We start from the raw sequence: 23,102 nt of genomic DNA, 5'->3' as shown, positions 1-23,102 counted from the left end.
GAGGGGCCTGGCGTCAGTGTTTTCCAGAGCTGCTCAGAACACTGCAGTGTCCAGCCAGCGTTGGAATCACTGACAGCCTTCAGTGTGCATCAGAACCTCCCCGGCTGCTCACCTTGCCCAAGCTCAGACAGACCTGTGAAATCAGCATGGGCCTGAGCAGGCAGGGGTCAGGGCATCTGCAATTTTCACAGGATCCCTGGGTGATTCCAATGGATGTATAACGTTGAGATCCTTGATCCTCTCATTTGGGTATGTTTGCCTCAGCTTCTAAAGTAGGTCTGAGTGTTGATGGGTCAGTGCTGATCAGCAGTTGATCAGAAGGGTGACCCAGATGTAGCTTGAAACCCTTCTCATGAAGCAGTGAGTGTTTGCCGACGCTGCCACTCCTGGGGGCACAGAGAATAGAAATCAGGGCAGTTTCAGAGAACACTCTCCTACAGCACCCGCAGCTCCCTGCTTAGCTGGGTGGCACCAAGTGGCCCTGTTCCTGGGCTCCCAACTCCTGGCTCCACCCTCACCCTCCAGGGCTCTTCTGAGTCCCTCTGTCATGAACACCAAATAAGAATGACGAATGGGGAAGATGTGTTCTAATCATTTAACTGCTCAACTTAGTGGTATGGTCAGAGGATAAAGGGACTTAAGTGCCAGCCTGAGGGGTTCTGATGGTACACAATGAGAAATCGTTCATTTTTCATGCAACAAATATTTACCAAGGGCCTGTTTCATACCAAGCATTGTGCGAGGCCTTGCGGACATCATCGTGAGTAAAACCAACCTCACAGGCTTACTTTCCCCAGGGAGACAGGCAGTTGACAGGTGAAGAAGTACATGATTAACTTGTACTATGGATTAGAACGGGAGTAGTTTTCATGCACCTGGTAGGCTGCAGTCCATGGGGTCGCTAAGAGTCGGACACGACTGAGCAACTTCCCTTTCATTTTTCACTTTCATGCATTGGAGATGGAAATGGCAACCCACTCTAGTGTTCTTGCCTGGAGAATCCCAGGGACGGGGGAGCCTGGTGGGCTGCCATCTATGGGGTCACACAGAGTCGAACACGACTGAAGTGACTTAGCAGCAGCAGCAGTTTTCATGCAAGGCTAGGGAATAGTGTTGGGGGGGTGTTTCTCGCGATGGTCAGGGAACGTCTCTCCAAGGTGACATGGAACCTAATCCTGCAGAACACTAGGGAGCCTGACATGTAATGAATGGAAGGGAGAAGGAGCAGGCATGTGCAGAGGCCCTGAGGCACCCTTGGTATGCTTGAGAAACAAGTGGTTGCAGAAGGAGAGTGCATGGGGATGTGGTGAGGGTGGAGGGAAGCAGGGCCCAGGCACACAGGGCTGTGATAAAGAATCCAGTTCTTCAGCAGGAGAGTCACCTGCCTTTTATCTCCCAAATGAGAGAGCGCATTGGGGTTTGAGTGGTGGAAAGTGAGAAGAATGTGGCATATCATTGGCATTTTGAGGATGTGGGCTTCCAGTTTGAACTCACATGTGACCTGGGGCAAGTTGCTGCCCCCCTGGGCCCCCCAGTTTTCCTCTGTCTGAGGACTGGGCATGTGTGGTCCGTGTCTAGCTATGCGAGTGAGGTGCCCTAGGAGCCTCCAGCTATTCATACAGAAACTGAAGATAAAGAAGTGCCCATGACCCGCGTGGCCATGACATGGAAAACGCTTTGGAAGCTGTGTCACCGACTTTTGTTCATAATTGAGTGAAGTAGTCGCTCTTCTTGACTCAGCTGTTGGGCTGTTGTCCCCAGGGCAGGCGACCCATAAGTAAATACTGATTTATGGAGGCTGAACTGGCCTTATTTCTTGTAATCCCAGGAGAAGAGTACAGAGTGGCTGGGGGGTGGCGGGAGGGAGGGCTGGAGGCCCTGTGGTTGTGGGGATGGGGGCAGGCGGGACAGCGGCTGGGGTGAGGCCAGGCGCTGGGCGCTGGGAAGGTGTCATATTTTATGAATGATTTCCTGACAGGTAGAGCGGCTGACTCAGCTGGCAGCCTCCCATGGGTTGGTGTGTGGGGCCTGCTTTTCCGGAGTCGAATGCTAATCTGCTAGGGGCAGCTGGCTGGGGGGAAGGAAGGGCCCCCAGCTCCGTAGGCTGGGGCGGGCAACTGTGCATCTTTGGCGGTTGTTCTCCCCGAAGAGCTTTTCTTAGCTTGTCCGGGGTGGGCCATGGGGGGTGAGCAGGACTCCCTTCGTCTCTTCTCCTCATGTCTTCCTTTACCTTCTCCCCGCTCCTCCCCTCCACACTCCTCCTGAGGCCTGCTGTCAGCAGCTTTCAGTTCCACTGGCCGCCTAGCGCCCTGCCCTTCGCCAAGGGAGGGGGTGAAGGCTGCTCCCCAGGAGCCCCTCCCCCCAGCAGTCCCCCACCTCCCCAACCCCCCGCCCCCGCAGTCAGGAGACTCTTGGGGGATGGGGGGAGTGGGGGCTGAGCTCTCAGAAAACCAGGGTGGCAGAAGGGAGGCAGGATCCTCTGTCCGCTACAGCCCCTGGGAGCACTCTCTTTCAGGAGATGTCCATCTCTCTCTGCATCTCCCCCGCCACCCCCCTCCCCACCCCCCACCCCGGTCAGAGAAGCCATCCAGAGAGAAGCCCTGTGCTTGAGGCCAGCAGGGGAGGATGTTCAGGCCTGTCGGAAAGGCCGGGCAGAGAACGTGTGTTTCTGAGTTTGGGTGTATTTGCCATCACAGAGCGAGACAGGGAGGAAGTCCACAGAGTGTCTGATGGTCTAGGGGGTCTCAGAAAGGCCAGCCGGGGGGGGGGAGGAGTGGTCCATCCCACAGACACCTTATTCCACTGAATTCTCACCACAACATTAAGAAGCAGTTATTCCTCTTTTTTTTTTAAGATCACATGGCATGTGGGATGCTAGTACCCCCAACCAGGGATCGAACCTACACTTCCTACATTGGAAGCACAGAGTCTTAACCACTGAACCAACAGGAGAGTCCCTTTTTCCTTTAAGAAGTAGTTATATTCCCCATTTTAAAGATGAGGAAATCTGACTCAGAGAAGGAAATACATTCCCCCAAAGTCACACAGCAATTAAGTGGGGGAGCGAGGCTTCAAACCAGTCTGCCCAGGTCCAAAGCCATTCCTTACACACCACTTCCTGCCTTTGGAGAGAAAGCCTGTGAAGAAGGAGAATGGGGAGGAAGGGCCCCTCTTATTGGTGAGAAGTAAGGGATGGGGGAGTCAGGGACTTGCATCTAAACTGCCAGGTGATCCTGGGTGACCTGTACCTTTCTCTGCTCCTCTGTTACCCTATCTGGACCAGGGAAAATTTAAGCTAGATGCTTGTGAAATCCCTGCTCCTTGTCAGCATTTTCCTCCTTAAACCACCTCGCCAAGGCCCAGAGTTTCGGAAGAGGCTGGATGCTGGCTGGCCTGAGAGTCCTGGCCAGCTGTGGCCAACAGGGGCATCTCCCTGTGGGCCTCCCACTCTCCTTGTGAGGCTTGCTCAGCTCAGGGAAGGAGCGGTGCCGCTTGGCCTGGAAGGGTCCAGTGACCCTGGCCCGCCCGGGTCTCAGAGAACCAGGCCCAGGACCCCCGTTCTGCCTCCATCCTCAGGGTTCAGAAGGATGCCCAGGGAGAGAAGGATGCCCAGGGCTCTAGGACACCCACACCCACACCCACACCCAGGGCTCTAGGACACACACACACCCTGCTTACACACACACACACACACACACGCACATCCTGCTTCCTCCCTCTCAGGTGTTGATTAGATGATTGGGGGCCTCCAGTAATTATCAACATTTGGCAATTTGCAGGCTACTGACGCAGGCGGTGGGGGCAGAGGAGAGCAGGCACCTCTGGAGGGCAGAGGAAACCTAGTGACTGTGAATCCCCCGGGTCACGCCCCTCCTCCCAGGCTTGTCTGCAGGCTGAGTCAGCCTGGCCCCGGGTCTGGTCTGTGTGTCACACCTGGGAAGAGACCCCAGGCTGTCAGGCCGGGATGAGCAGAGTAGCAAGGGTGGCTAGTGATGCTGACAATAAGACGGGACCAGTTGGCAGGTTTAAACACACTGGCGCCTGGAAGCCCCGTTGCCATTACCTTGGGGGAGCATCTCTGGAGCAATGTGCCAGCTTCCTCCTCCCAGACCTCCTCTTACCGCCTGGGGGCCCGTGGGCAAGTTGCTCACCTCTCTGTGCCTCGGTTTCCTCATCTCTGATACTGGAGCCATGGCTATTCTGGAACTGTGGGAGGAATCCATGACGACAAGCGTGTGTTCTCGGGGCGCACGGTGAGCCCGTCGGTGGCAGCCGTCCCTGCTGGGGTGGCTGTCATTATGGCTGGTGTGACACCTCGCCCAGCACCCCTCTTGCTGCTCCCGAGTGGGGACAACCATCTCCCTCATCCCCTTCACCTCACCACACAGTGTCTTGACGGGGCTTCCGTCCGAACACCTGAACTGTACTTGCTTCTTTCCATGTCTGGCTCCTAGACAGCACAGTCCTGGAATTCTAGGGCCGTGCATCACAGCCGACACCCAATCTTGGTGGGTGGACACTTGGACCATCTCAGCAGAGGGAGGACAGGAGGCGGGCGCCTCCCGCTGGGACTTCTCTGCACTGCGCCTTCTCCACCAGGGTTCCTCTAGGTGAGGCGGCCACTGTCCCACCACTGGGAGAAGCAGCGGGCTGCCCGGACGACAGCCTTGGCCTCGGAAGGAGCCCAGCGGCAGCTCATGTACTTCCTCTTCCTCTCACACCTGCCACATCCTGAACCGAGCTTTCTGTTCCTCTACAGGAGCTGATAAACCTGCCCCCATCACACTTCCCCCAGCTGAGCTTTCTAGAAGGCCCCAAACCTCGGAGGTGCCTGGTATGGATTGCTGGATACCTGCTCTCACGGGATGGGGTTTTCTTCCCCAGGCACCAGCAAGGTAGAGGGGGGCAGCTGGCTAACCAAACAGCCCCCCAATCACCTAAGACATCCTGAGGCGCCGCTCTGCCGGCTTCTGCCCTTGACGTGTGAACTAGTATTGGGCTTACTGGGATGCAGATTAGAGGTGAAACCCGAGTGCGGGGCTGGTTTTGGAGCTCTTCGGGACCCGCAATGCTCGCAGCCCCACCAAGCCCCCGCATCGTGATGACAGCTCTAATTAGCAGTAAGCAGTGAGGGCCAGGAGGGCCCCTGGGCACAGATGCAGCCGCTGCGAGGCTGACTCTGCCTGTGGGCTGTAACTTGGGCCAGGGCAGCCTCAGCACAGCATGCTTGCTCTCAGGGGCCCTGCTGTTTTGCAGGCGTTGGGCGGCATCCTGGAGATGCGATGCCGAGATCCAACTCAACAAATGCTATGAGTGTCTGCTACACACAGGGCACTGGGCCCCTGAAGCGGCCAATGCAGCCCTGCCCTTGGGAAGCCCCAGGTGGACACACGGCCCGCACCAGGTGACTCAGATCTGTTTGAACAGAGAGTTCGTGCCTTGTGTGGGGGCAGTTAGGAAGGGAGCAGCCACCTAGCCGCAGGGCCGTGTGCAAGTCACCTGGGCCTGCCTCGGTTTCCCCATCTGTCAGGCCATCCTGCACGATCTAGCCCCCGCTTCTCCTGTTGTGTCCCGTCCTGCCAGCCTCCCCATCACTGCCTCTGCAGTTCCGGCCTCCTGCGGCCTCCTGGGCTAACTCTTCCTCCTTAGTCACGTCTCAGCTCAGGCGTCACCTCCTCCCGGGGCCTGTCCTGACCACCCCGCCTCTGCCTCCTCCCCTGCCCCACTGTTCCTATGGCACTTGCGTCAAGTCCGACAGTATGTTTATGTGCTGCCACTTGTCTCTGTCTCCCTAGCCCAGAGCTCGGCACTGAATACATATTTGCTGAATGAATGAATGAATGTGCGAGATCCCATGGGGCCTTGCTCATCATGCCATGCTGCTCCTGGAGGGTGGGAAAAGCTTGAAGGATTTTAATGAAGCAGCAACAACAAGACCACAGTTGTGTTGTTAAAAAGCCTTCCTGCCGCCCTGTGAGAGTGAGGAGAGAGGGAGGCGGGAGACCAGCCTAGAGTCTGTCACTGCCTCTTTTCTGCCTCCTTCTCCTCCAGGCCCCACCTCTTCCAAAATGGATTTTTTTTTTTTCAGCTCAGAGCACAGTTCCTCATGAACTGTCATTGTAAATAAGCAGCCTGGAGGCCAGGAAAAAGATTCTTTTTTTCATTCTTTTTTTCCTCCTTGAAAGACTAGCTTCCTGAACGAGCCAGGAGCACCCCTGTGGCCCTCAGGGTGGGTGCCTGATGCACGGTGTGACTGAGAAGTGAGTGTTGGGTGTGTCCTGGCATCTGAGCAGCAACAAGAGGGTCGATGCTGCAGGAGGCACCCTGAGCCCTTGGGGCCGGGGCAGGAGGAAGGCCCGTTGGACACCTGGAAACTCAGGAGCAGCTTGTGGGTGGCTGGGTTCCATGAGGAGACGTCCTCACTTCCTGTCATCAGGTGGCAGGGCGGGTGGTGGACGCCATGGTTAGCTCACCTTAGACAAGCCTCTCCTCCGAGCCCAGCATCCCGGCCATGCTGTAGAGGGGTTCCTAGGAGAGGGTGTCGGGTAAGAAGGACTCTGGGGGTTGAAGTCTTTTTTAAAAATATTTATTTATTTGGCAGCATCAGGTCTTAGTTGTAGCATGCAGCCTCTTCCAGTTGTGGCTTGCAAACCCATAGCTGCAGCTTGTGGGCTCTGGTTCCCCAGTCAGGGAGCAAACCCAGGCCCCCTGCATTGGGAGTGCAGAGTCTTAGCCACTGGACCACCAGGGAAGTCTCTGATTATTTTAGCCACGCAGACAAGGGGAGGAATCCTTGCCTGAATTCCCTGGGGTGTGACGGGGGGAAGGGGGGAACATGGCCCACCAGGAGGGCCCCAAACCTGTGGCAGACAGAGATGATTGGCAGGCTCCCAGCAGATAGGAGAGATTGAGTCCAGGGACATGGAAACACAAAAATGCAGACAGAGGAGAGGTTAGCGGGCTGAGCAGGAACTCAAAGCCTGGGGTCCCCGCTTGGGGTCAGGGCTGAGCTCATTGAGTTTATCTGAGTTTATCTGGGTTCTCTCCTCTGGGCTGTTGTTTGTTGTGCAACATGGGCTGTGCCAGCCTCGGTTTCCCCACCTGTTCACAGGAATAATAAGATTTGTAGCATCCATTTGCCATGAAGCCCATGAAGACATTGCACAAGTCAAGTTCCAAATTCTAACCATCTGAATTCTGACTGAGGAGCTTTGAGAGAAGAGGGTGGCAGAGGATGAGGTGGTTAGATAGCACCACTGACTCAATGGATGAATTTGAGCAAACTCGGGGAGATAGTGGAGGACAGAGGAGCCTGGCACGCTGCAGTCCATGGGGTTGCAAAGAGTCAGACACGACTGAGTGACTGAACCACAACAGCAAGCTTTGAGAGATGAAGATCTGGAGAGAAATAAAGCCAGAAGAACAATGTAAGGATGAAAGAGTTAAAATTGTCTTTTTTTTTTCTTTTGTTCTTTTTTTGGTAAGGGGAGTTTTTTTGTGAGGAAGGGCAGACATAGATACCATCTGTAACAAAAGTTCTGAAGGTGGGATAAAGGAACACTGGCACATCCTTTGAGGTGGGCTGGGTATTGTTATTTTTGTCCTATAAGTTCAGGCACTCGGGACTTCCCTGGTGGTCCAGTGGCTAAGACTCTGCACTCCCAATGCAGGGGGCCTGGGTTCGCTCCCTGGTCAGGGAACTAGATCCTACATGCTGCAACTGAGACCTGATATAGTCAAATAAATATTTTAAAAACAAATAAATAAATCTAGGCATTCTGGGGACTTCCCTGGTGGTTCAGTGGTTAAAACTCCACGCTCCCAATGTAGGGATGCATGGGGCCAGGGTTTGACCCCTGGTCAGGAAACTAAGATCCTACACATGTGGAGCAGCCAAAAAAAAAAAAAAAATCCAGGCGCACTCCAGGCTAACCTGACGGAACCCCTGACTCAAAGGCGCCCCCTGGTGGTCGACTCTAAAATCACTGAAAGTTCTCCCACTTGCTTTTTTTCTCCTTTATTAAGGATGCACTCCTTTACTATTGAGCTTCACTGGTGGCTCAGCTGGTAAAGAATCCACCTGCAATGCGGGAGAACTGAGTCCAGTCCCTGGGTTGGGAAGATCCCCTGGTGGAAGGTATAGCAACCTGAACCAGTATTCTTGCCTGGAGAATTCTCTTGCATGGAGAATCCCCATGGACAGAGGAGCCTGGCGGGCTACAGTCCATGCGGTCCCCAAAAACAGGACACGACTGAGCGGCCAAGCACAAAGCAAAGTAGTGTGCTTTTTTCTGAACACCAGACTAATACATCCAAAAACAACATATCTTCTGTAGGACAAGTTCCTAGAAGCCCCAGGGCTGGGTTGGTAGATGTTAGCATTTTGCATGTGGGCAGGTGACATCTAAGTCTCTTTCCAAAATACTTTGGTTCAGATTAACATAAACACCAAGATGAGACCAGGTGGGTCACTTCCGCCATGTGTCCTGGCCATAAAATGCAAGGGCTGGATTTTTTTTTTAAAGAAACAAAGTAAGGAAACCGTCTTCTCTGAACAGCGAAGGCCCTGCTTTGTGCTCACAGGTGGGTGTGTTGAGACTCACCTACAGCTGAACCAGCCAAGGCTGGAAGAGGCTGGCTAGGCAGTGCCCTGCCCAAGCTTGCACAGCTCATGGGTCTTCCCAGACCTGCCTGATCTCCAGACCCTCTGCTACTCCACGACCCCACCCTCCTCCCCAGCTTCTTCATCCATTCTGCCAGCAAAACAGCGCTGCTCGGACAACAGAGCCAGGCCCTCTGCACCACGGAGGGGACGCCACAGGAGCAAAAGCAGATGTGTCCGTGCACACTGGAAGAATCTCACAAATAAACACACGTGTGCAAACAGAGCCAAATGGTGGGGCAAGAGGCACAGATGAGTGTGGGGTCAGGGGAGCCTGGAGCTGGCCAGCCGGTCCTTATGCTGAGGGCACTGGGTCACTGTGAGGGATTTTAAGCAGGGGAGGGGGTGACCTAGTGAAAATCAAGCAGAAAGACCAGCATGTGCTTCAGAAGCCACCATCTGTCCGTCGCATGTCCCTTGGAGCCCCACCTGGGTCCCTGGGCCTGGGGGACCTTCGGTGGCTGCCATGTGGGGAGCCTGTGGCCGTTGAGCCCACCTCCGGCAGCCAGGTCTGAGGAGCTGGCCACTTCCGCCCCCTGCTCTCCCTGTGGTTGGCTGCTGGGGCCAGGACACCTCGGCCAGCGCAGAGGGGAGTGGGTGGAGGCAGCGGGACGGCCCGGGGCGGGGCGGGGGTGCCGGGGCCTCCTACCTCCCAGCTGTCTGTGGTTCTCAGGGCCCGGTCAGCCTCTTCCTGCCATTTGTCCCAGCCCTGGGCCTCATCTGAAAGGACTCTTTCCACGGCTTCTCCCCACCCCCTCCCCTCTGCCTCTCCCTAGGGGACAGGGAGGAGTGTGGGTGGGTACAGAGAGGTGCCCAGCCCTCCTGACAGAGGGGTCTTGGTCCTGGGAGCGGGCTTCTTTTATGGACACTCCTTCCAAACGGTTTCCACTCTTCCCTTCCCAAGTCCTCCTGGGTCTCCTGGGCCCGCTGCCAGCGTTGCCTCCCCAGGTCTAGTCAGAATCCCCTTTTCACCCAGCAGTGTGTGCCAGGCCCCCACGTGATGCCAGGGCTAGTTAGACGGGTTGGGGGGAGACCAGGACAGAGGGTGGGATGCACCCTGCCCTTCGGAGCTCACAGCCCAATGGGAAGATGCAGGGTCAGCTCCAAGTAAGAGAGAGAAATATTCTTCTAGAACTGTGTGTGCAAAGCGCTGTGGGCTTGAAGGAAGAAGGGGAGGTGGGGCCGTGATCAGAGAAGGAAGAGTCCATGACTTCCTCCCCTAGACTTCCAGACATAAGGTCTGGTGTGATGAGAAATAGGGAGGACATGGAAAGCAACCCCCCCACACACACACACTCACACGCTGTGGCTCATTTCCCCCACAGAACTAAGGCTACTTAATTTGAAGGACTATTCTTCAGTCTGAAATTTTAGCCTTCCTGTTTTTTTGGTGTTTTGATGTCCTTTCCAGAAGGTATTTGGTTGTTGTTGTTTTTTATTGTGGTTGAAGAGGCCATAACATGAGTTATGCTCTTGTAACAAATTGTTAAGTGTATGGCCCAGAATTGCTAACTGGATGCCCAGTGCTGTACAACAGATCCTTAGAACTTAGTCCTCTTGCTTCACTGAAAGTCCACCCTCCCTGACAGCAATTCCCCTCCCCTCGGCTCCTGTCAACCACCCCTCTCCTTTCTGTTTCTATGAGTTTGACTGTTCTAGGTGCCTCGTTTAAGTGGAATCACACAGTATTTGTCCTTCTGTGACTGGCTGATTTCACTTCGCATGTCCTCAAGTTTCCATCGGTATTTAGCGTCAGACAGGATTTCCTTCTTTTCTGTGGCTGAAGAGCACTTCATTGTATGTGTCCACCACATTTTCTTTTTTTTTTTAATGTGCAACTTTCAATTATTTATTTAAACATTTTATTTACTTTATTTAAACTTTTTATTTCTTTATTTTTGGTTCAGGAGTTGTGGCACATGAGCCCAGTTGCCTGTGTCGGATCCTCCTGGACCAGGGATTGAACCCAAAGCCCCTGAATTGGCAGGTGGACTCCCAACCACTGACTACCAGGGAGGTCCCACCACATTTTCTTCACTCTCGTCCATCCATCAGTGGGCATGTAGGTTATCTCCAATTCCGTTGCAATGCTAGAGTCAAATGCAAATGTATTTTGGGGATCCTGATTTCACTTCTTTTGGCTATATGTCCAAAAGTGCGATTGCTAGATCACATGGTATTTAATTTATTTTGAGGAACCCCTATACTGTTTTCCCTAACAGCTGCACCATTTTACATCCCCACCAACAGTGCCCAAGGGTTCCCTTCTTTATATCCTCCAACACTTGTTAACTCTTGTCTTTTCGATAATAACCATTCTAACACATGTGAGCTGATATCTTATTGTGGTTCTAATCTGCATTTACCTGATGATAAGGTGTGTTGTGCCCTTTTCACACGCTTGTTGGCCATCTGGGGTCTCTCTGGAGAAAAGTCTGTTCGGGCCTTTTGAATTTTTTTTAAGATGTGTTTATTTATTAGTTCACTTATTTATTTATTTATGGCTGGGTCTCTGTTGCTGCACAAGCTTTTCTTCAGCTGCGGCGAGTTGGGGGTAGTCTCTATTTGTGGTGCACGGGCTTCTCATTGCTGTGGCTTCTCTTGTTGAGGAACATGGGCTCTAGAGCACTGGCTCAGTAGTTGTGACGCAAGGGTTTAGTTGTCCTGAGGCGTGTGGGATCTTCGCGGAGCTAGGATCGAACCCATGTCCCCTGCATTGGCAGGTGGATTCTTTACTACTGAGTCACCAGAGAAGCCCCCCTTTGCCCATTTTTAAATTTGGTTATTTGGGTTTTTGCTATTGAATTGTAGGAGTTTCTTATCTATTATATGAGTGCTATGTGCTAAGTCACTCCAGTCGTGTCTGACTCTTTGCGACCCCATGGACTGTAGCCCGCCAAGCTCCTCTGTCTGTGAGATTCTCCAGGCAAGAATGCTGGAGTGGGTTGCCATGCCCTCCTCCAGGGGATCTTCCCGACCCAGGGATTGAACCGCATCTCTTACGTCTCCTACATTGGCAGGCGGGTTCTTTACCACGAGCTCCACCTGGAAGATGATCACATATATGGCTCACAAATTTCTTCTGTAAGTTTGCCTTTTTGTTCATTGTTTCTTTTGCTGCGCAGCAGCTTTTTGGTTTGATATAGACCCACTTGTCTATTTTTCCTTTTGTTGTCTGTGCTTTTGGTGTCATACCCAAGAACTCATTGCCAAGACCAATGTTATGAAACTCTTCCCCTATGTTTTCTCCTAGCAGTCCTATAGTTTCAGGTCCTATGTTTAAGTCTTCAATCCATTTTGAGTTGACTGTATATGGTGGAAGATAAGGGTCCAGTTTTATCCTTTTGCACATGGATATCCAGTTTTCCCAGCACCAGTCGTTGTTTGATTTTAAGGGCCTACTTTGGCAGAATAACAAATTTTCAGTCCTTTGACGGTTCCCTAAGGTTTCCTTAGAAATGTTACTGGTCTGTGAAATCCTGTGAACCAGATTTTTATTATCGTGACTAATTAAATTTTAAAAACTAGGATGTGTGGTCCAGTATACACATGCCTCTTATGAAAAGAGTGGGTCAGTCAGCAAGGTTCCAGAAAATCTGGACCGTAGGAAGGGTCCATGTCCTTGGTGGCCACATCCCAGTCTGACTGGTGGTTCATTCCTTCTCCCCACTCAGACCGAGAGCACTTTGGAGTTCACAGCTCTGCAGAGGAGGTGCTCATTAACATCTGTTCACTGCCTTGCAGCCAGGGGTGCCGAGATCAGAGAGGTGAAGCCCTTTGCCCGCATCACAGAGCGGCTCAGGCAGAGGGGGCCCGGCCTGGGGTCTCCAGTTCTCGGGCCAGCACTGTTCTGACTGCCCTGTTATCAGCATGTGTCTCTCTGCCTGCACTGAACAAAACCTCCCTCCCCTTGTAGTCCAGGTTGGCTGACAAAGAGCTCTTTTCCTTCTGAACTGGAAAGCCTTGATATTGTAGAGATGGAGCTTGTGCCATCTCAGTGTCTCCACCAGTGGCCAGCATGGCACCTGGCACATGAGGAGAACACGGTAACTGTCTGAACGAAGGGATGACCAGCATTTCCACCTGGAAGCCAGAAATCAGAAAATTTAGATTCTATTTCCTGCCTGGCTGCAGGTTTGTTCCGTGACGCAGAGCAGGTCCCTTCCTGTCCCTTGGCCTTAGTCATCTCATCTGTTAGTAATAATAGCATCAATCATAATAGATAACGTGTAATGAGTGCCTCATATGTGTCAGGCATTATGCTAGCCCCCCCCCCTTTTTTTTAAATTGCACAGTTTTGTTTTTTTTTTTTTTTGGCTAAATTGCACACTTTATTTTTAAGAAATTTTATTTATTTTTTGGTTGCACTGGGTCTTCATTTCTGTGCTTGGGCTTTCTCAAATTGCAGCAAGCGAAGGGCTACTCTTCGTGGCAGTGCAGACTTCTCACTTCTCACAAGAGTGTGGTAGCCTCTCTTGTGGATCACAGGCTCTAGGTGGGTGGGCTTCAGTAGTTGTGGTACACAGGCTTAGTTGCCCTGCAGCATATGAAATCTTCCTGGACCAGGGATCGAACCTGTGTCCCCTGCACTAGCAGACAAATTCTCAGCCACTGTGCCACCAGGGAAGTCTGCTCGCTGCGTTTATAGCTATAAACCCGTTTATTCCTCCCAGTCACCCCCAGAGGTAGAGATTATGATTCCTCTGGAATACAGATAAGGAAACACTTGCCCAAAAGGGTCAACTAGCTTGTCCAAGGTCACATGGTTAGTTAGAAAGACAGCAGGGATTCAAGAGCATGCAGGCTGATCCCAGAGATCACCTCATCACTAGATGATATTGAGCGTTAGAAGATCTATCTTTTCTTGCTCAGAAATGCAGTGATTCTTCGAGATACAGAAAGTGGCAGCCGTTTCAATTCTGGGCCTTTGGCAAAATGTTTCTGGTTGAGTTCCTGTAGACTTTGTTAAATAGCAGCTGTGCAAATCTCTTCCTGGGAGGAAGGCAACTGTTAAGACAGGGTTACATGTCTATCACAGGGTTATAATGATAATTTCTATATTGACTCTATGTTGAAATGATAATATTTGTGATATATTGGGTTAAATAAAATACATTATTAAAATGAAAGTCACCTGTTTCTTTTTACTTTTTTTTTTTTTTTTTTTTTAACAACAATACTGGTATTTATTCTGAAAGATAATTGTGTGTTCCAAGTAGCATAACAACTTCCAACATGATCTCTAAACCTCTAGGGATAATTAGTGGTTCTGAACCATGCTTTGGAAAGCATTTCCAGCTGTCTGTGCGGGATTTATCTCTGTTCCACCATTGGAAATAGGTGCACTTGTTGCTGAAGGAACTTTAAATTCTTTTGCTGCAAACTTTAAGACTGTTGTGAAAGGTGTATTTTTGGGAACATGAGTACTCTGTAAGGCAGCCTTGGGTCCAAGGTCAGTGTGATCTTAAAGGAAACTGTGGTGGAACCAGCCTGGACAAACACCCCATACCAACTCCCTCTTTTTCCTTCTTTTCCTGTGGCTACTAGAAAATTGTAAATTGCACATGTGGCTGACATTCTGTTCCTATTGGACTGCGCCGCTCTAGCCGCGCTGGCTTTCCTTCAGCTCCTAAAGGGTGCCAAGCTCTTCCCAGCCCCTGATCCTTCTTCCCAAAGCTCTTCTCCACCCCCTTCTCAGCTGCCCCGCCCCAGCCCCACCCCTGCTGCCTGACCACATGCCTCCTTGCAGGACCACAGAGAACCCTTCTGTCTGCATGTTTGTTGTCTTGTTTTAAGCATTTTTCTCTTTTTGGCTGTGCTGGGTCTTCATTCCTTTCTCTAGTTGCCACAAACAGTGGTGTATGGGATTCTCATTGCGGTGGTTTTTCTTGTTGCAGAGCATGGGCTGCAGGGCACTTGGGTTTAATAGTTGTGGCGCATGGACTTAGTTGCCCCGAGGCATGTGGGATCTTCCCGGACCAGGGATCAAACCCGTGTCCCCTGCACTGGCAGATAGAGTCCTAACCACTGGATTACCAGGGAAGTCCTGTTGGCACGTGTTTTTCATTTTTCTCCCCCCAGATGGTGTGCAGACTCCGGAGGCTCTGTTTTTAGTCCAGTACCTGGGTCCTCGTTGGTCAGGGAAGGCCCATGGTCAGACGGAGGCCTGAGTTCGGGGGAAGGATGAGAGCAGGTCCACACTCCTCCCCCTGGAGATGGGGGCGGGGGTCTTAAGTCAGAGGGCTCCTCCTGCTGTTGGCCAGGGTTTCCCTGAAGCAGGAGTAGGCAGTCAGTGGCTCTGAGCGGAACACACGGGCTGAAAAGGAGCTTTGGGCTTTTCGTGGGGTGCTGGGAACCTGCTGCCTGGGTAGACCCCATGCTGCAGAGCTCTCAGGCTTCGTGAGAACTCAGCTGGCAGCCGGGCCAGCTGCTGCCGTCTGCCAGGCCCTCAGGAAACACCAGGGCAGCCCCAGAGGGCTTGGGCTCTGCTGGGGTTCCCCAGGGTCTGTCTCAGCTCTGCTGCTCACCAGCATGTGACCTCAGCGGGTCACTCAGCTCCCCTCCAAATGAGTCTTGGCTTGCTGCCTGGGGCCGGTGAGGACACAGGGAGGGCTGTCCTCTCTCCAGCGCCGACGGGGCATCGTGTGGGAACACACAGATGCGTAGGCCACCCCAGGATCCTTGTGCCCAGTGCTCCCTCCCTGCCATCAGCCGCCCCCGCAGGGTGCTGGCCGCCGTGGGGACAGAAGCAGTGCATGGCCTCCGTTCCTGAGCAAGACCCCCCCCTCCTGCTACGCGAGGACCACTAGGTCACCACCCCATTCTGTGTTCTCATCCCGAGGACGCCGACCACGGCAGGATCTGGAGGAGGAGGCGGCACCACCGTTTCTGTGAAGAGTCCTGTGGGTTTTAATTGGCCACAAGCTCAGAGGGAGCCCACGGGTGACCTGATTGCTAAAATAGCCAGGGAGGAGGACAGAAGCTTCCAGAACCGGGAGGAGGTGGCAGAAAGGAAGTGAGGGCACTGTTCTTGGAACTGGTCCCCCTCTGGAGAGCAGGGAGCCCCCCCCCCGCCCCCCGCCTCTGGAAACCTCTGCTAGCCCAGCCCCTGTGGGTGAGAGCAGGGTGGGGCAAAAGCAGGTGGCTGCTAGCTGCAGGGCTGGGCCACTGGGGGCAGGACAAATGCTGCTTTCTGACTCTCCGGTCTTCTCCAAACACTGCTCTTGAATGAGTCCAGATGGCTTTTCTAAGACAGGGCCACTGCCCCTGGGCTTTGGCCGCTCAGGTTAGAAGCAGCCAGGAGCGTTGGGATTGGAAGGGCCCCGGGGGACCAGGTGGGCTGGGCATTCCAATCCCATACGGGGAAGCTGGGAGCCTGCCTGAAGATGACACGGGCCAGCTCTCCTTCAGCCCTCCTGCTCTCTGAAAGAAACGCAAGGAACAAAGAAGACGGCTTCTCTCATAGTAGATAATGAACGTTCAGATTCTCAGCCCTGGGAAGGATCATCTCCCTGGGTCCCCAGCCAGGAAATTTACAGACCCTTCCAGAGGGCCTGTTGGGGGGAGCCTGGGCCCCAAGAAGGCAGTGTCCCCTTGCTGGTTCCTCCATGGGCTGGGGTGGCTGGTGAATCTCCTGCCCTCCGGCGAGGACAGAGCCCAGCAGGCCCCCAGCTTGGGGTGGGGGAAGGGGGCAGGTGGGGAGGGTGAGCTTGGGCTAGAGCAAGCCCCGACTCTGCTTTTTGTTTTATGTCTAATTATAAAAGCAATTTGTACTCATTATAAAATTTGGGAACTACGAAAAGGTAGAAAGGAGAAAATGAAAGTCATCCGTCATCCCAGCGCTCAGAGATAACACTGTTGCAGTTTTTTTGTAGTTCTCTCCAGCCCTGTTTTTCTGCATGGGTCACACATATGTATATTAGCATGTGTTTTAATTGTAACCGTACTCTATAGCTGATTCCTCACTCCTCCCCCCGCCCCACATTACATTATATTGTGAAAACTTTTTCACAGCATTCAAGTTTCCTTTAAAGTTATTTAATGGCTGTATAATATTCTATTAATAATTTATTTAGCCATTCTCTCCTTTTTAATTCTTCTCTTTTGACTCTCTCTTTTTTTTAACCAAGGGAATTGGGCAGTTTTAAAACTTCCACGTGAAAATATAAACCCAGCTTTTCAGCTGCCAAGATGGAGCGACCCTGAGCCATGCTGTCTGCTGGTCACACTGAGAGGGACCCTTGGTTTAACATCTCCGAGCAACGGCAAAGGATGAGCATTTGGAAAAAATAAACAATAAAACCCAGCAGCACCACCGGGGAGGGTGAGGAAGAGGGCTTCCCTCTGTGCCCGGAGCCATGTGGGTGTGCCCATCCTCTGGGCAGCGTCCTGGGATGCCAGGTGGAGGAAAGGGTTGGGCTGTTCGCTGTTCACGCTCTGCTTGTGATGAGCTGACGTGTGGACTCAGGCAAGTCCTCTGACGGCTTCGTCTCTCCTCTCCCGAGGCTGTAATGTGGACTTTATGCTGGAGTGGCTGGAATCAAACCCCATGATGGTGCCTCTGACCCAGCACTGCCTCAGTAGGGACCAAAGGAACCAGGGCTTGGTGGGGCCTGTATGAGCCATGGACCCTCTCCCGGCTCTCAGACTCTCTGTGGTATCCCCGGCCCTCGGAGTCTGTGGCTACCCCCTGAATTGCTGGCCCTTGGCATTCCGGTTGTCCAGACCGGATGACTCCAGACCCCTTGGAATACCTCTGGCCTCCCCGGGGCCCTGATTTCGTCCCTAGCAAGGCACTTATTGGGCTTCCCTGCCTTTTCCAAATCCCTGCTCAGCAGCCCAGAGCCGGGCCTCGGTATGACCCATAGAGAACCCTGAGGTCTGCTGCCTCCCCCAGCATTTCCCGAGAAATTTCCTGTTGTAGTTGGGGCTCAGGAGTCATGCAAGCAGGGTTTTTTGGGGATTCAAAGCTGGACATTCTAGAATGTACGCTTTAGGAGGGCGGGAACCATGTACCCTCAGAGCCCAGCACCAGGCCTGGCCTGCAGTAGACCCTCAGTAACTACTAGCGGATCGAGGCCAGCAGGGGCCTCTGACTGCTTCAGTTCTCCTTTCCATCCTGCCCCACCAGGCCACGAGCTCTGGGAGAGCAGAGATCAGCCAGGTTTACCTGAGTCTTCAGTGCCCAGTAAAGACACTGGCACATGAAGAGGGTCCACGAATGTGCAGAGGAACTGAGACCAGATGGATGGATGAGTAAGTTATGTCCCAAGAGAGTCAGAGCTCACCATGCCGGCCCTACCTTCTCCCCACCTCTTCCATATGGGTCCCTTCCCTCCCACTGAAGGGTCCCTTCCTCTGTCCCTCCTTGGTTGAAACTGAGGCTTGCTGGCTGTGTGACTTTGGACAAGTCACTCAACCTCTCTGAACCCCCACTGCGTTTTCTGTAAAATGGGGCTGATATTGAAAGCATGGGGAGGCTTCAGTGGCTAGCACAGTCAGCGCCCGGCAGGCGGCCGTCACTCAGGAAGAAGCAGCCCCTCTTGTGGGCAGCAGTCTGGCCTCTCTAGCGATGTGAGCCCTGTGACACCAGCTGGCTGGCTGCTGACTGATGAAGTGTAGAAGATGCTCTTGGGCAGAGGTCGTGGAGGGTTCTGGATCCCATGAGACCTGGCAGCTGTCCCCGGCACTCCGCCCTTGGGTGTCCTCTCTCCTGCTGGGAACGTAGGTGGGGGAGCTTGGCCAGGAGGGGGACCCGCTCCTTTGGAGAGCAGCGGGAAGGAGGCTGGCTGTATCTTCTCCCCAGGATTTGGCGCCCGTCACCCCCGGGGCAGGCCAGGGACAGCAGCTGTGTGATGGAGGCTCCAGGTCCTCTAGGCCCCCTCACTCAACCCTCTGGGCTTCCAGGCTTTAAAATGGGGGGAAATACAGCCAGACTGAAGATTTATAAGCCTGTTGAAAGCAGCAAATAGGAGGGTGTCCATGAAAGTGGCTGCTGTCATGCATGCTCCTGAGATTATAATACAATCACTAGCTCGACTAAGAGCTGGTCCACGGAGGCGGGCACATGCCCACCCCCTCAAAGCTGTGAGAGGCTGCTGTCCCTCCCACACAGGTGCTGTAGGGCGTGGGCAGCTGACTTCCTCCCTCAACTTCTGCATCCTCACCTGCAAAGTGAGGGCAGCCACCCTCCAGGGATCCTGTGAGGAGGCACTGCAGCTGTAAACGTGAGGGGCCTGGCTAAGTCCAGACTCAAGGATAGTGACTGCTCCGGGGGCCTCCCCAGCCACGCAGCTCGCAGGATCTTCCCCGACCAGGGAGTGAACCCAGGCCATCACAGCAAAAACCCAGAATCCTAACCATTAGGCCACAAGGGAAGTCCTCCCTGGCCTTCACTTTGCCCACCTGTAATATGAAGATGACGATCCCACCCACCCTTTATGTCATCTGCTGATGGTGGTGGTGGCTAAGTCGTCTCTGATTCTTGCGACCCATGGACTGTAGCCCTCCAGGCTCCTCTATCCATGGGATTTCCAAGCAAGAATACTGGAGTGGGTTGCCATTTCTTTCTCCAGGGGATCTTCTCGACCCAGGAATTGAACCCATGTCTCCTGCATTGTAGGCTGATTCTTTATCATCTGAGCCATGAGGGAAGCCCCAGGTTATTTGGAGTTCTCAATAAAATGAACCATACGACCCCCTTCCTCCAGCTCCAACCAGCATGAGTGCCTAGCATGCAGAAAGTGCTCATTTATCTATTTTCATGGGAATTTTGCTGGTGGTAGCAAAGCCAGGCAGGGTGAGAACCTGCCCCACACCTCCCCCGCCTGCCTTCTGCCTGCCGCTCTCCTCCTTGGCCCACGATAGGAGACTTGGACAGATGGGAGCAGTGTGACCTCCATCCAGCTCGCCAGGCCAAACTGCGTTCCCAGCATCTTTGGAGCACGAGGCCAGCATCATGGCCTGGCAGCAGCTGCCACCTGCAACCCAAAGGTGGCCGAGTGTCCAGGCTGGGCCTTGGGGTCTTGGCTAGGCCTGGTCTTCTGCTGCGCGGCCCTTGGGCCATCTCCCAGCTGCTCAAGGCCATCACAATCTCCCTTTCCGCTCACAGTGCCAGAGCTCCAGGGAAATATCCGAGACACAGCAAAAAGCTTTATTCTTTTTTTTTTTTCTGGCTGTAAAAGTAATTCTGTTCATTGCAGGGGGAAAAAATAGAAAAATATAAAAAAAGAGTACCCCAAATTTCAAACTTCCAATTGTTTTTCTGCATATCCACATATAGAGGTAGAGTGTTTTCACAAGAATGGAACCCTATGACACTCAATTTTTAAAAATTGGAATGAGTATATTTTTAATTTAAGAAATTTGAAATTATACCCTTTAAAACAGTGTTTAATTATTTATGTATTTCTGGCCATGCTGGGTGTTCACTGCTTTTCTCTAGTTGTGGCGAGCAGGCCCTACTGTCTAGCTGCAGTGCCCACGCTTCTCATTGTGGTCGCTTCTCTTATTGCAGAGCATGGGCTGTAGGGCGCATGGGCTTCCATAGTTTTGACATACAAGCTCAGTAATTGTGGCACACAGGCTTTGCTGCTCTGTGGCATGTGGGATCTTTCCAGACCAGGGATCAAACCCGTGTCTCCTGCCTTGGCAGGGAGATTCTTTACCACTGAGACAGCAAGGAAGCCCTACTTTATTTTTAAAATATATATTTTTTTAATTATTTATTTATTTGACCACATCAGATTCTAGTTGCAGCATGCAGGACCTTTCGTTGTGGCTTTCCGACTTCTCTAGTTGTGGTGCTTGGGCTTAGTTGCCCTGCAGCATGTGGGATCTTAGCTCTCCAATCAGGGATCAAACCCTCGTCCCCTGTACCGGAAGGCAGATTCTTAACCACTTGGCCACCAGAGACGTCCCTTTTAAATCTTTTTATTGTAAAATATGACACATACAGAAAGACTACATAAAATGCTTGCTCTGCTCGACATATAAGGCAAACACCCTTGGAACCTCTGCCCAGGTGAAGAACTCTGCCCGCCCCTGAGAAGTCCTCAGTGTGCCCCATCTCAGGCACGCTCCCTACCTCCGCCCCCCAAAAGTTTCCATTATCTGGATTTTTAAGATGATCACTTTCTTGCTTGTTATCACTCAAGTGTGCATTCCTACATATGCTATGCTTAGTCGCTCAGACCTGTCTGACTCTTTGTGACCCCATGGACTGTAGCCTGCCAGGCTCCTCTTTTATTGAATTCTCCAGGCAAGAATATTAGAGTGGGTAGCAATTCCCTTCTCCAGGGGATCTTCCCAACCCAGGAATCGAACTGGGGTCTCCTGCATTGCAGGTGGATTCTTTACCAGCTGAGCTACCAGGGAAGCCCTAGATGCTATAATTTTGCTTAAAAAAAAAATCTTGCCTTTTAAGTCCCTTTATTATTTCTTATTTTTTAAAAAGATTTGTTTACTCGTGGCAGCACGGAGTGTGTTGCTTGCCTGTGCTTCCTCTAGTTGCGGCAAGCAGGGGCTACTCTTCGATGTGGTGTGTGGGCTTCTCACTGCAGTGACTTCTCTTGTTGCAGAGCACAGGCTCCAGGGCGTGTGGGCTTCAGTAGTTGTGGTGCACCGGCTTAGTTGTTCCGAGGCATGTGGGATCTTCCCGGACCAGGGATCGAACCCGTATCCCCCACATTGATAGATGGATTCTTTTTTTTTTTTTTTTTTTGAGAATTTAAAAAATTTTAATACAGTTCAAAGCAGCGTGCGTGGTTCATTTCAGTTCCTTCACGGCCAAACCTGGGGGCAGGGACTGCTTCAGCTTCTCTGCCTTCTCTTTGTCTGTGATGACCAAGGTGTAAAGGTATCTGCTGCACCGAACTTTAAACTTCACATTATCCTTGTTTTTCTTGATCTTGACGGACTTGGCATCCTTGCGCCGGGCCGTGAGCAAGAAGTTCTTGATTTCCTCAATTTTGCGAGGCATAGCGACGAGGCGCGGGGCGCGCGGCCGGAACGTCAAGGGGCAAGAAGCGAAGAGAGCGGGAAAGTGATAGATGGATTCCTTATCACTGAGCTACCAGGAAGCCCCAAGTCCCTTTAATCTACAGGTTTATTTTTGTAACTTGCTTTAAAAAAATTAAAAAATCTTGGCAGTGTATCCTGGGCCTTGTCCTTGTGATTCTCATTTTTAATGAATCCATTTTTCCATCCCAGGGATGAACATAACCAACTCATTTCCCTACTGATGGACACTTAGGTTATTCTCACAATTTTGCCGTTACATATAATACTGTGATGGAAAGCTTTTTGCATATGGTTTTGTGTACTTGAATGATTCCCTAGAAGGAGTTTCTAGAAGTATTATCGTGGGTCCAAAGGACAGGCTCTTTTTTCAGATATGATGCACATGCCATATGTGTGTATGCGCAGTCTGTCTTGTCCGACTCTGTGCGATCCCATGGACTGTAGTCCACCAGGCTCCTCCATCCATGGGATTCTCCAGGCCAGAACACTAGAGTGGTTGCCATTTCCTTCTCCAATATAGCGTATAATTCACCCATTTAAAGCAAACAATTCAGTGTTTTTTAGCACATGCTGAGTTGTACAACTGTCACCACAGTCAATTTTAGAACATTTTCATCATCCCATAATGGACCCCACTCCCATTTTCCCCAGGCCTCTCCACCGGTCTTAGGCAGCCACTCCTATAAAACACAATCTTCTTGGGACTCCCCTGACAGTCTAGTGTTTGAGACTCCATGCTTGCAATGCAGGAGGCACAGATTTGATTGGGAAACTAGAATCCCACATGCCGCATGGCCCCCCTAAAAAAACAATTTTCTTTGTACCTCTCTGGATTTGCCTGTTCTGGACATTTCCTATAAATGAAATCATACCATGTGTGACCCTTGTAACTGACTTTCAGTTAGCTTAATGTTTTCAAGGTTTATCCATGTCATACATGCATCAGACTTAATTCCTTTTTATTGGTGAACAATATTCCATTGCATGGTCATACCACAGTTTATTTATCCATTCATCAGTCTATGGACATTTGGGTTGTTTCTGCTTTTAGCTTTTATGAATGTAAACATTCATGTAAGTTTTTGTGTGAATGTGTGTTTTCATTTCTCTTGGATATATATCTCCTAGGTGTGGAATTGTTGGGTCATATGCTAATTCTTTGTGCCAATACTTTGGTCACCTGATGCAAAGAACTGACTCATTGGAAAAGGCCCTGGTGCTGGGAAAGATTGAAGGCAGGAGGAGAAAGGAACTACAGAGGATGAGATGATTGGATGGCATCACTGACTGGATGGACATGAGTTTGAGCAAGCTCCGGGAGTTGGTGATGGACAAGGAGGCCTGGCGTGCTGCAGTCCATGGTCGCAAAGAGTCAGACACGACTGAGCGACTGAACTGAACTGATGCTAATTCTGTTTAA

The 23,102-nt window shown here is 51.9% G+C and overlaps 1 protein-coding gene and 1 pseudogene across 1 annotated transcript; both read right to left on the bottom strand.

Moving 5' to 3' along the window:
- Positions 1-8,710: 8,710 nt before the first annotated feature.
- LOC122448921 lies at positions 8,711-14,241 on the bottom strand (annotated as a pseudogene).
- Positions 12,311-21,702, bottom strand: LOC122448463 (60S ribosomal protein L38-like). The gene is made up of 2 exons (XM_043479780.1): positions 21,407-21,702; positions 12,311-12,321 (listed from the first exon to the last, which is right to left on the bottom strand). The coding sequence occupies exon 1, from the start codon at positions 21,639-21,641 to the stop codon at positions 21,429-21,431; it is 213 nt and encodes a 70-aa protein (XP_043335715.1). The 5' UTR covers positions 21,642-21,702; the 3' UTR covers positions 12,311-12,321; positions 21,407-21,428.
- Positions 21,703-23,102: the final 1,400 nt, after the last annotated feature.

This window comes from Cervus canadensis, chromosome 10 (genome assembly GCF_019320065.1).
Source record: "Cervus canadensis isolate Bull #8, Minnesota chromosome 10, ASM1932006v1, whole genome shotgun sequence".
NCBI classification, from domain to species: Eukaryota; Metazoa; Chordata; class Mammalia; order Artiodactyla; family Cervidae; genus Cervus; species Cervus canadensis.
Note: the sequence above shows the minus strand (reverse complement) of the source record. Positions and strands in the feature narration are given on the sequence as shown.

What these genes read in the sequence shown, in the direction of transcription:
- LOC122448463 (XM_043479780.1), bottom strand. Translation starts at nt 21,641, where the DNA reads ATGCCTCGCAAAATTGAGGAAATCAAGAACTTCTTGCTCACGGCCCGG.